This window comes from Scyliorhinus torazame, chromosome 2, assembly GCF_047496885.1.
Source record: "Scyliorhinus torazame isolate Kashiwa2021f chromosome 2, sScyTor2.1, whole genome shotgun sequence".
Lineage (NCBI taxonomy): Eukaryota > Metazoa > Chordata > Chondrichthyes > Carcharhiniformes > Scyliorhinidae > Scyliorhinus > Scyliorhinus torazame.
Window position 1 is genome coordinate 216,323,241 of NC_092708.1, and position 13,698 is coordinate 216,336,938.

Consider the following 13,698-nt stretch of genomic DNA (forward strand, 5'->3'; position numbering starts at 1 on the left):
CCTCTCCTGCACCCTCGCTTGGATCAGTGGAAACCTCACTCTTCCCCATATTCAATTTGTACCCTGAGAACCATCCAAATTCTTCCAATGTGCCATAATCCCCCTATAACTTCCAAAGAGTGTGATATATGGAGCAGTAAATGGCCCGTGTGCACCAAGACTCTATGCTCCACCCCCGCACTATCCTCTGCCAATGCCTTGACACTCTAAGCGCCATTGCCAATGGCTCTATCGACGAGGCGATTCAACTGAAGAATTCAAAAGAGAATTAGATTGTCCCCTGAAAATCATAGAATTTACAGGGCGGAAGGAGGCCATTCGGCCCATCGAGTCTGCACCGGCTCTTTGAAAGAGCACCCAACGCTAAGGGCAATTTTGGACACTAAGGGCAATTTATCATGGCCAATCCACCTAACCTGCACATCTTTGGACTGGGAGGAAACCGGAGCACCCGGAGGAAACCCATGCATGCACGGGGAGAACGTGCCGACTCCCATATGTTAAGTAATGGGTTAAGAGACATTCCAGTTCATAGAAACATAGAACATACAGTGCAGAAGGAGGCCATTCGGCCCATCGAGTCTGCACCGACCCACTTAAGCCCTCACTTCCACCCTATCACCCTAACCCAATAACCCCACCTAACCTTTTTTGGTCACTAAGGGCAATTTATCATGGCCAATCCACGTAACCTGCACGTCTTTCGACTGTGGGAGGAAACCAGAGCACCCGGAGGAAACCCATGCAGACACAGGGAGAACGTGCAGACTCTGCACCGTCAGTGACCCAGCAGAGAATCGAACCTGGGACCCTGGCACTGTGAAGCCACAGTGCTGATCACTTGTGCTATTCTATGTTCTATGTTATGCTGCTGCTTTATCCCAGATGGTTGAATATCAGTACACACCAATATCTGCTTTGGAGGGGTACAAGAGGGAGGTGGGTAATTGCTTTGACCCAGTCAGAACTGTACCATCTTGGACAAAAGGAATCCAAATCCTCATTACTGATCACCAAAGACACCATGTCTCCAAACCCTTGACGAGCAAGATCACAAGTCTCTTCTATTTAACATACAAAAGACCAGATAGTTTTCAGAGATGTGTAATTAGGTGTGTCATTTATGTTAAGTATCCAATAATTGACACTGATATGTAAAGGGACTTCAGGTGACCTTTGTGTCAGGTGATGTGATGTTAGAGTTTTGTGCAGAGCCTGTTAAAGTGAAACAAAAGTTTTGGTGAAAAGGAGCAGAACTTTTGACTCTTTATACAACAGCAGCTAAACGTTTAACAAATGGTAGCAGAGGATGGTTGCTGTGCAAATGTGAAGGGTTGAAAGATACAACTTTTCTAAACCAAACCAAGGAGTGAGTGAGAAGAAACAAAAACCAAAACAAAGATATATGGCTGAACCTAGGATAAAGATGGCCGGATATGACTGTCCCCCCTTATTTTCTGAAAGGGGATCATACGATCAATGGAGAAATGCAGTAGTTATGTGGACTAAGGTAACTGCCTTGGGAAAGAGAAAACATGGTATGGCATTGGCTCTTTCTCTATGACAGTAAAATCCAGAGCAAAGTATTTTCTGAGCTGGAATTGGAAGAGTTAGACTCAGAAGAAGGTCTGCAGACTATATTCCGTTATATGGATAAGATTTATAAGAAGGATAGGTTCTGGAAAATAGAGCATTTCTCCATTGAAGACTATAAAATGGAATTTAGCAGACAATATAAAAGGCTGCAGAAACACAACCTGGAATTTCCACAGTCTGTGTTGGCCTTTAAATTACTTGACTGTGCCAGAGTGAGCAACATGGATAGGCTCCTGGTTTAGACAGGAGTTCAGTTTACTGATAAGGATACCTTATTCGAACAGATGACAAAAGTTGCTGGGGAAACATTCAATTCCAATGGCTCTGATGACCCAAATAGGTCAGCCTGCAATAAAGCAGAATCTGGAAGATACACTACTAACAGGATGGCAAAATCGTACGGCTATGAACAGGTTCCAAGACAATAGAAGGAGATCGAGACCCGGAAATTATGAAGACCGAAACCCAGTTAGAACCTATAGGAAGATGAACCCCAGAAATGCACGGGCCATGATGAATTGATGTTTTTGATGTGACTCTCAATACCATTATGCTTTCAACTGCCCAACACGTTAGAATAGAGGATTTGAAGCAACACATGACACGGAAGAGTCAGAAGAGAAAAAAGATAGTGACCAGAAAGAAGGCATTGTCCTATTAACAAGCAGTTTTACGCTGGTAATGAGGGTGTTGGTTGCAGCATTGGACAGTGGCTGCACATCTACTGTGTGTGGAATTGACTGGTTAAAATGTTACCTGGACTCCTCGAATGCTGAAAATCGTAACAAGGTTAAGGAATTTGAAAGTTCCACAAGTTTCAGGTTTAGGGATGATAATACGCTGAAGTCGCTGAAAAGAGTGGTGACCCCTGGCAATATTGCCGGAGTGAATCATTTCATTGGCACGAATGTTGTATCAAGTGAGATACCTTTGCTTCTGAGCAGACCGTCGATGAAGAAAGCACACATGAAACTGGATATGGAACAGGATAAGGCAACAGTTTTTGGAAAGACTGTGGACTTACAATTTACACAGTCGGGGCACTATTGTATTCGGTTACTGACAAATAATATTTCAAGTAGAGTGGTTAAGGATGTTGAAAATGGGACTTTATCTGATAAAAAAAGCTTGTTGTATTAAAACTGCATAGGCAATTTGCGCATCTAAAACTGCATAGGCAATTTGCGCATCCGTCTCCTTGGAGGCTGAAAAATTTATTAAAGAATGCAGGGGTAAGGGATGAAGACGATACTAAACTGATAGAACAGGTTAGTGATCGCTGTGAAGTTTGTAGGAAGTACAGAAGGACTCCAGCACGACCGATAGTAACCCTACGTTTGGCCAGGGATTTTAACAACTTTGTGGCCATGGACCTTAAAGATCTGGGATAAAGCCAATAATATATTTATTTTGCATTTTGTAGATTTAACAACCAGATTTAGTCAATCAACGATTGTACGAAGTAAAGAAAAGAGAGTAACTCTGGATCAAATCGTGGAACAATGGATAGGGACAGGAATGGGCCCACCAGCAAAATTCCTTACGGACAATGGGGGAGAATTTGCTAATGATGAGTTTAGGGATATATGTGAAAACGTGACTATCACAGTTATGAATACGGCTGCGGAAAGCTCATTTAGTCATGGTGTCTGTGAAAGAAACCATGCTGTAATCGATGACATGCTCCGGAAAACTTTCGCTGATAGACCGAATTGCAGGCTAAATTCAGCTTTAGCATGGGCGGTACATGCAAAGAATTCATTGCAGATGGTTGGCGGCTATAGTCCCTATCAATTAGTGTTTGATAGAAATCATAAAATTCCGTCCATTTTAGATGACCAGCCTCCAGCTTGGGAAGGGACTACAATCGGGTCTGCCTTTGCTGAGCATTGAAATGCATTACATAGCAGTAGAAAAGCCTTTTTGGAAGCAGATGTCTCTGAAGGAATTTGCAGAGCTTTAAGACATAATGTACGGCAAATACTGTTTTTCAGCAAGGAGACATAGTCCGTAAGGAATTTTGCCGGTGGGCCCATTCCTGTCCCTATCCATTGTTCCACGATTTGATCCAGAATGACTCTCTTTTCTTTACTTCGTACAATCGTTGATTGACTAAATCTGGTTGTTAAATCTACAAGAGAGACAATTTTAATGAATGGAGATGCCCAGGGAAGATCATCGGCATAGATGGCAAAACAATTATTTAGCAACATGGCAATCAAACTGTTAGGGTACATTCATCAAGGATAATGGGTACAGACTACAAATTTTCAAATTTAGACAGAGAAGACAGACATGACGAGGAACCAGAGTCACTTGGTACGCAAGTGTTACAGAACTATGAGGACCAGTTAACTGACATAGACAGGGTTTCTGTAGAGGAACACAACACTTCTGGTGAATTAGAACAGGCCATTTTCCCAGAAGGACAACTGCCAAACGTTGGTACAAAAGTGACATACTTGCCTGAAGGGTCTAGTCAATGGAAGGATGCAACTTTTATTAGTAGAGCAGGGAAGGCCACTGGAAAGTATAAACATTGGTTGAATGTACAGCATTCAGGGGAAGGAGTCAAGACAGTGGATTGGGAATACGAAGTTCAAAAGTGAAGGGCACAGAAACACAGTGCCAGTTCAGATAGTACATCGGACGTGAACAGGTCTGCAGAAAAAGGTTGAGAACTATTGAAAGGACATCCCACAGCAGAAGGGAAAGATCAAGCAGTAGCAGTACAGAATGAGATACCAGGCGGGAGAGGGGACGTAGTTTATCAAGATCGTGGAACATGAGTAAGACTACGAATACTAATAGGAGTAGAAGCCCACATTAATGTGAGATTTTGGTGGCTTCCAATAAATTAGATGAAAAAGTTATCAAAGAAGCTAAACAGCAAGAATTGCATAGTTGGAGTGAATTTGGGGTATACACGGAAGTACCGGATAAGGGACAAAGAGCTCTATCCCACAGGTGGATTTGCACGGAAAAGGTTATTCCGGATGGAACTGATAAGGCAAAGGCCAGGCTTGTGCCGAGGGGATTTGAAGAAAACTTAGAAGATCAGGATTTAAGGGTAGATTCATCTATGGCAGCTGGAAGTTGAACAAATGTGCATATGGATTAAATGATGCCTCTAGAGTCTGGTATTTTTCGGTAAGGTCAGTTTTGTTAAAGTTAGGCTGTTGCCAGTTGAAAGTAGATCTGGCAATGTTATACTGGCACTATAAAGGAAATCTTTATGATGCATGTCGATGATTTTTTGTGGGGTGGGTCTAGTGATTTCAAAGCTATTGTAATCTCTGGTTTGAGGAAAGAATTCAGGGTTAGAAGTCAGGCTTCCGATGCATTTAAATATATTGGTAAGAAGTTTTACAACACCAGGTTAAAGTCCAACAGGTTTGTTTCGATGTCACTAGCTTTCGGAGCGCTGCTCCTTCCTCAGGTGAATGAAGAGGTATGTTCCAGAAACATATATATAGACAGATTCAAAGATGCCAGACAATGCTTGGAATGCGAGCATTAGCAGGTGATTAAATCTTCACAGATCCAGAGATGGGGTAACCCCAGGTTAAAGAGGTGTGAATTGTGTCAAGTCAGGACAGTTGGTAGGATTTCGCAGGCCAGATGGTGGGGGATGAATGTAATGCGACATGAATCCCAGGTCCCGGTTGAGGCCGCACTCGTGTGCGGAACTTGGCTATAAGCTTCTGCTCGGCGATTCTGTGTTGTCGCGCGTCCTGAAGGCCGCCTTGGAGAACGCTTACCTGGAGATCAGAGGCTGAATGCCCTTGACTGCTGAAGTGTTCCCCGAGTGGAAGGGAACATTCCTGCCTGGTGATTGTCGCACGATGTCCGTTCATTCGTTGTCGCAGCGTCTGCATGGTCTCGCCAATGTACCACGCTTCGGGACATCATTTCCTGCAGCGTATGAGGTAGACAAATTTGGCTGAGTCGCACGAGTATGTACCGCGTACCTGGTGGGTGGTGTTCTCACGTGTAATGGTGGTATCCATGTCGACGATCCGGCACGTCTTGCAGAGATTGCCATGGCAGGGTTGTGTGGTGTCGTGGTCACTGTTCTGAAATATATTGGACTGGAAATCGGACAGACTCAGTTAGGGGCAACTTTACGTCATTAATCTTATTTGGAAAGCATCAGCCCAATAGCAATTAGCCGTGGCCGGGTTTCACAAAAAGACGCAATGATTTCAAAGATGGAAAAAGAGCAACTGCGAAGTTTAATTGGGCAACTGAATTGGTTAGGTAGACAGACTAAACCGGACGTGAGTTTTGATGTCTTAGAGTTGGGTACAAAAATGAATGATCCCAAAGTGGAAGACATAATAAGAGCAAATAAAGCGTTGACCAAACTAAAAATGCAGGAGTGTGTTTTGAAGTTCCCAGTTTTTGGTGACCTTAGGCACTTGAAACTCATAGTTTATAGTGATGCGTCCTACCCAAATTTAAGTGATGGGGTTTCAAGCACAGGAGGTTTTATAATTTTCCTTTTGGGGAACAATGGTAAATGTTGCCCACTTGTGTGGGAAACAAAGAAAATAAGGAGAGTGGTCAAAAGCACTTTGGCTGCTGAGACATTAAGCCTTGTAGAGGCGGTGGATATGGCCTTTTATATATCTCCGATATTGACAGAAATTTTGGGATTAGGGGATTTGGGTAATATACCTATTGAATGTCACATTTCCTGTGGGAAAATGTGCACTCTACAAAAAGTGTCAATGAAAAAAGGTTAAGGATAGACATCGCAAGTTTGAAGCAGATGTTGGACAGAGGTGAAATAGCAAACATTAAATGGGTCGACAGTAGCTATCAATTGTCAGACTGTTTTACAAAAAGAGGGGCTAGTTCACAGAAACGTTTGGATATTGTTGATGGAGGGCACCTGTTTCTGTGACTTTTTCTTCCTTCCAAAAATGAAAAAAAAAAAGAAGGGGGGAAATTGCGTGTGTTTTTGAGTTTCTTGTAATTTTGTTTTCCCCTAAGGGGAGACTGTTAAATAATGGGTTAAGAGACATTCCAATTAGTTGTCTCATTTATGTTAAGTATCCAATAATTGACACTGATATGTTATGGGGCTTCAGGTGGCCTTTGTGTCAGGTGATGTGATGTTAGAGTTTTGTGCAGAGTCTGTTAAAGTGAAATAAAGGTGTTGGTGAAAAGAGGCAGAACTTTTGACTCTTTATGCAACAGCAGCTAAACGTCTAACACCATAGACAGTGCCCCAAGCCGGGAATCGAACCTGGGACCCTGGAGCTGTGAAGCAATTGTGCTAACCACTATGCTACCGTGCTGCCCATAAAATGAAGAATGTTACTGGATGAAGACTGGAGAATGTTGTTGTGAATTATTCATTCAAAGAGCTGGTGCGGATATCGTGGTTAAATGGCCTCCTCCTGCGCTGTAACAATTCTGTGATTTTTATGAATTCTGTCGTAGTGGAGTCATGGTCTGGGGTGTTTGGAGGAAGTGTTGGAGAGTTGATGTTAGGCCTCTGCTAATTCGAGATCAATATGAAAGACCACAACGGTGTCACCCCTGTCATATTTCTAGCAGCTGCAATATTTATCCTTTGTATTCATGATTATGATTACATGTCTGCTTCTTTATTACCCAACAATCAATCCTTTACTAAGTTTGGAATATAGTCAGAAAGAAAAATGAGGTGGATTTATCAGCAGTATCTTGTTTCATCTTCCTGACAGACTCCAAGCGCCTGGACAGAAGAGAGTTCTGAAAAGAAGAAAGGGTCCCACAAACGCTCAGCATCCTGGGGAAGCAATGACCAGTTGAAAGAGGTGAGAATTCCATTATTCCACATGTGCATTGAGCGTCAAGGGAGTTTCCTTTTGTGTTTTGAAACTACGTTTTGTGCTCAGACTGAATTTAAAAGCATGTACCAGGGCTGTGCGTTGACTTAGTCGATTCTGGCGTCACAACAAATTAATTTAAGAACATAACTAAGAGCAAGAGCCCTTGATCCTGCTTCACCATTACATAAGATTATGGATAACCTTGGATTTTCATCCTGCCCACTCCCCATACTCCTTGATTTCAAGTCCAGAAATCTGTTGATCTTGAACTTGAATATGCTCAACGACTCAGCACCCGTAATTCTCAGGGGTAGAGAATTCCAAAGATTCACAACCTCCTTGAGTGGAGAAATCACCCCTCATTTCAGTCCTGAAAGGCTGATCACTTTTCTTGAGACAATGCCGACTAATTCTACACTTTCCATCTCTGGAAAAGAGCCTTCTGGCAACGACCCTGTCAAGCCCTCTTTTTCAATAAGATAATCTCTCATTTTTCTCAACTCCAGTAAGAATTAGACCATTCTATTCAATCTCTCCTCATAAGTCTACCACCTCACCCCAGGAATCAATCTAGTATACCTATACCCACCCTTTAAGGCAAGTAATCTTTCCTTGAATACAGAGACCCAAACCATACAAGTGTTCCAGGTGGGTTCTCAACAGAGCCCTGCACAACTGCAACGAGAAATCCTTAGTCTTGTGCTCCAACCCCCATGTAATAAAGGCCAATATACTATGTCTTCCTAATTTCTTGCTGTTCTTTCATGTTAACTTTCAGTGTTTTGTATTCAAGGGCACCCAAGTCCCATTGAACACCACCATTAACCACAGATTGTAGCATAGAAGTCACCCTGACATGTAATTCAGCCTTTGTGTTTTGGTGCCAAAATCATGTTTTTGCATATACTTTGCATATATGGCAACCCCCTTTTCACCTGCAAAATGCTATACTTAGTTTAATAGTTGGCCTCAAATATTCACCCCAGAAACGCATATTTTACTTGTACTTAAATTGGTGTTTGGGATCAGGGAGGCATGTTGCGGTTGTGTTGCGAAAAACATGCAGAGGAGTTTAAAACTTGCTCCTTCCCCCTGGCAAATGACTAAGAGAAGTGGGATTTCCAGCAAAAAACATGAAATATGAAGTAAGTGGCGTAAACACAAGTGACCCATTAAGTCACATCACCAAAGTGGATGAAGCACCCATGAATTTTGATACGTCCAGCAGCCGAACTGGATTGGGAAGGTTTGAAAACCGTTCTAGTGAAAATGACAGCACGAAAAGGCCAAATTGGTGGTACTGGCCTGCATGGCCGATGGAACAAAATTGAAGCCTCTGGTAATTTTCAAATTTAGCCATACTGAATGTCAAGTTCCTTGCAAGGGTTTCTGTGCATGCCCACGAGAATCATGGATGGTCAAGGATGGAGTGAAAGTATGGATCAAAAATGTATGGAATAGGTGTCCCCGTGGCTCAGATAAAGAATACAGCCTATTAGTGTGGGACATGTTCAGATCCCATATAACTGGTGAGATCTTGCAAAGAAGTAACACCTGCATTGTAGTTATACCAAGGGTCTAAAGTCTGTAGTTCCATCTTTGGATGTGTGACTCAAGAAGCCATTCAAGAATTATGTTCTTGTCGAATGGGATAGGTGGGTGATGGACTAAGAAAAAAACCCTTCATGAACAGTGGACATATGTGTATAGGAAGTGTCTCCAGCTGAAGCTCCTGGAAGCCCGGGTTTCTGAACTGGAGCGGCGGCTAGGGACAAAATGGAGCATCCGCAGGTGGAAAGTATCGTAGCACATACAGAGAGGTGGCCACAGCGCAGGCTCAGACTCCACAGGCAGGAAGGGAATGGGTGACCACCGGGCAGAACAAGAGGTCGAGGAAGGCAGTGCAGAATCTCCTGCGGTCATTCCCCTGCAAACAGATATACCGCTTTAGACAACAATGTCGGAAGTGACCTTTCAGGGGAAAGCAGCAACAGCCAAATTTGTTGCACCATGGTTGGTTCTGCTGCAGAGGGGAGGAGTAAAATGTGTGGGAATGCAATAGTTAATGCGGATTCAATTGTATGGGGAATTGATGGGCATTTCTGTAGTCGCCATAGAGACTCCAGGATGGCATGTTGCCTCCCTGGTGCTTGGGTCACGGATGTCCTGGAGCGGTAACAGGATATTCCGGAGGGGCAGGGTGAATAACCAGTCGTCGTGGTACACATTGGTACAAACGACATAGGTTTAAAAAAAGGGATGAGGTCCAAAAGCGGAACATAGTGAGTTAGGAAGAAAGTTGAAAAGTAGGACCTCAAAGATCGTGATCTCAGGGTTACTACCAGTGCACGTGCTAATTAGAGTAGAAATAGCTGGATATATTGGATAAATATATGGCTGAAGAGATGTTACAAGATAGAGGGTTTCAGATTCCTGGGGCATTGGGACTTGTCCTGGGGGATGTGAGACCAATACAATCCGGATGGGTTACATCTGGGCAGAATCGGCGCTGATATCCTAGGACCGGCATTTGTTAGTGGTTGAGGATGGTTTAAATTAAAATCGGGGGGTTGGGAATCTATGCAAGGAGTCCGAGGAACGGGGAATCAAGGACAAAAACAAAAGACAGAAAGGGTAATAAGAAAAGTGATGGGCAGAGCAACTAAGGGCCAAATTCAAAAAGAGGTGCAGTGAAAAATAGTTGAAACGGGACAAGGGATGTGAAAAAGCCAAGCTTTATCTTTCAGGCTTTGTTCCTTCACGCGTGGCGCAATCACAACGAAGTGGATAAACTAATCGAGCAAATAGATGTAAACTAATACGGTATAGTCGGGATCATGGAGACACGACTACAGGGTGACCAGGGATGGGAATTGAATATCCAGGGGTATTTAGGAAGGACAGACAAAAAGGAAAAGGTGATGGGAGTTGCATTGCTGGTTAAAGGGGAAATTAATGCAACAGGGAGGAAAGACATTAGCTCCGACAATGTAGAATCTGTATGGGTAGAGCTGATGAACACCAAGGTGCAAAAAACGTTAGGCGGGGGTTGTATATAAATCCCCCAATCTGTAATTGTGATGTTGGGAATGTCATTAAACAGGAAATTAGAGACGGGTGTGATAAAGGAACATCTGTAATTATGGGTGATTTTAATTGGGCAAATCAAATTAATCAGAATATCGTAGAGGAGGAATTCTTCGAGTGTATACAGGATGTTTTCTGGATCAATACGTTGAGGAGCTGACTAGAGAACAGGCCATCCTGGACTGGGTATTGTGTAATGAGAAAGGTATAATTGACAATCTAGTCGTGCAAGATCTCTTTGGGATTAGCGACCATAATATGATAAAAAATGTTATCAAGGTGGAGAGTGATGTACGTAGTTGATTCTGAAACTAGGGTGATGAATCTAAATGAACGTAATTATGATGATATGAGACGTGTGTTGGCAATAATGGATTGATAAAATTTACTTAAAGGGATGATGGTGGATAAGCAATGGTAACCATTCAAAGAGAGCAGAAAGGGATGATGGTGGATAAGCAATGGTAAACGTGCAAGGAGAGCATGGGTGAACGGCAACAATTGTTTATTCCTGTCTGGTGCAAAAGTAAAATAGGAAAGGCGGCCAAACCTAGCCTTGAAAGGGAAATTAGAGATAGGATTATACCCAAGGAAAAGGCATACATATTGGCCAGGAAAAGCGGTAGATCTGAGGATTGAGAGCTAAAGATGGACCAAGGGATTGATTAAGAAGGGGAAAATAGAGTATGAGAGTAAGCTTGTGGGGAACTGACTGAAAAAGTTCCCATCTGTACGTGAAGAGAAAAAGATAGGTGAAGACAAATGTGGTTCCCCTACAGTTAGAAAAATGGGGGACAAAACTAAATACATACTGTGGTTCTCTTGTCACAAAGGAGGACACGCATACCATACCAGAAATCGCGGGGAGAGGGAGGAACTGAAGGAGATCAGTACTGGTGGAGAAATGGTATTGGGGGAAATTGATGGGATTGAAGACCGATAAATCCCTAGGGCCTGATGATCCACATCGCAGAATACTTCATGAAGTGGCCCTAAAAATAGTAGAATCCTTGGTGATCATCTTCCAAGATTCTATACACTCTAGCTTGTACAAATTGGAGGATGGCTAATGGAACCCACTATTTAAAAAGGGAGGTGGAGAGAAAAAATGAAATTATACATCAGTAGGCCTGACATTGATAGTGGGGAAAATTCTAGAATCCATTTTCAAAGATTTTATCGCAGAGCATTTGGAAAATAGTGGCAGGATCAGACAATTAGCATGGATGTATGAAAGAAAAATCATTTTTCGAGGATGTAACTAGTAGAGTTGATGAGGGGGAGCCGGAGGATATGGTTTATTTGGTTTTTCAGATTTCTTTCAACAAAGTCCCACATAAGAGATTGGCATATAAAATTAGAGCGGGTGGGATTAGGTGTAGTTTATTGAGATGGATAGAAAACTGGTTGGCAGACAGGAAACAAAGAGTAGGAATAAACGTTTTTTTTTTCCCCAGATGGCAGGCAGTGACTAATGGGGTACCGCAGGGATCGGTGCTGGAACCTCCGCTATTCACAATATTTATTAATGATTTAGGTGAGGGAACAAAATGCAATATCTCTAAATTTGCATATGACACAAAGCTGGGTGGGAGGGTGAGCTGTGATTTGGACAAGTTGAGTGAGTGGACAGCTAAATGACAGATGCAGTACAATTTGGATAGATGTGAGGTTATCCACTTTGGTAGCAAAATGGGAAGGCAAATTATTATCTGAATAGCCATAAATTGGGAGCGAGGGATGTGGAACAAGACCTGGGAGTTCTCATACACCAGTCACTGAAGGTAAGTATGCAGGTACAGCGGGCGGTAAAGGAGGTAAATGGTAAATTCACCTTCTTAGTCAGTGGGATGTCTTACAGCAATTATACAGTGTCTAGTGTTATGGCCAGGGTTTGGAGAACCCCAAAGTGTATCATGGAGTTCACCTGACCCACAACTTTTAATAGATTGTGGTATGGGGAGCAGACGGCCCACTCTACAGGTGTGGTACAGCAGAAATGGAAGAGTATTTTTTCAAGCAAAACAATGTTTATTCTATGAACTCAAGTTAACCTTTTTAAAACATACAGTGAACATCTTAGCAACTGTTAATTCAAATACAACCCCCAAAGACTACTACACTAAGTAATCCTTAAGTTGGCCTTTTAACATCCATAAGACTTAAAAAATAACTTTTAACAGAAGCACATCAGGTTAAAGTCACTACTGAGAGCAGTTATTAGTTTTAAATCACCAAAGGATCGATTTACAGTTTTTAGATTACAGAGAGAGTCCAAGTGGTTAATGACTTCCCTCCGAGAAGAAAGTGGTTTATGATTTGCCACCAAAAAAAATTCTAAGTCCAAGTGGTATGGGAGGAGGCCCTGAGGAGAGTTAATGCATCCTCATTGTGTGCCAGGCTCATCCTGATACAGTGTAAGGTGGTTCACAGGGCGCACATGACTGTGGCCCGGATGAGCAGGTTTTTTTGAGGAGGATAGGTGTGCGGGGGGTCCTGCAAACCATGTCCATATGTTTTGGGCGTCCAAGGCTGAGGGGTTTCTGGCAGGGGTTTTCTGATGTCATGTCAGAGGTCTTAAAAGTGAGGCTGGTTCTGAGTCCAGAGGTGGCAATCTTTGGTGTGTCGGAGGACCCGGGAGCAGAGGGGGTGAGAGAAGCCAACGTCCTGGTCTTTGCCTCCCTGGTGGCCCTGAGACGGATCTTATTAGGATGGAGGGACTCGGAGCCCCCGAAGTCGGGGGTGTGGGTTAGCGACATGAGTAAATTAAATTTGCTTGAGGGGTTCATTGCAGGGAGTTGCTCGGAGGTGGCTGCTGTTCATAGACTCCTTTGGGAAGAATTAAGCGGGGCGGGGGAGGCATGGGAGAGCTGAGTTAGGATAGGAGAACCAACGGAGAGACTTTTGGGGAAGGTGACATTGATTGTGTAAGCCATGTTGGCTGGAGTCTGCTGGGGGGGTTTGTTGGTTATATTGTATTTTTTTTTTGTTGCAATTTGATGTGTAAAATTGTTAAAATTATAAATGCCTCAATAAAATATTTCTAAAAAGAAAAGCTCGAGCATGGGCAGCATGGTGGCGCAGTGGTAGCACTGCTGTCTCACGGAGCCGAAGTCCCAGGTTCGATCCTGGCTCTTGGTCACTGTCCGTGTGGAGTTTGCACATTCTCCCCCTGTTTGCGTGGGTTTCG

The 13,698-nt window shown here is 43.1% G+C and overlaps 1 protein-coding gene across 4 annotated transcripts in view; it reads left to right on the forward strand.

The window, feature by feature from the left end:
• Window positions 1–13,698, forward strand: part of fam117ba (family with sequence similarity 117 member Ba) — a 395,823-nt gene that overhangs the window by 161,609 nt on the left and 220,516 nt on the right. For 2 of the 4 annotated variants that reach the window (XM_072483736.1, XM_072483751.1), the window contains exon 3: window positions 7,314–7,406. The exons of the other annotated variants lie outside the window; for them this stretch is intronic. In XM_072483736.1, the coding sequence (XP_072339837.1) occupies window positions 7,314–7,406 (93 nt within the window). The remainder of the gene's footprint in view (window positions 1–7,313; window positions 7,407–13,698) is intronic. 4 annotated transcript variants of the gene reach the window in all.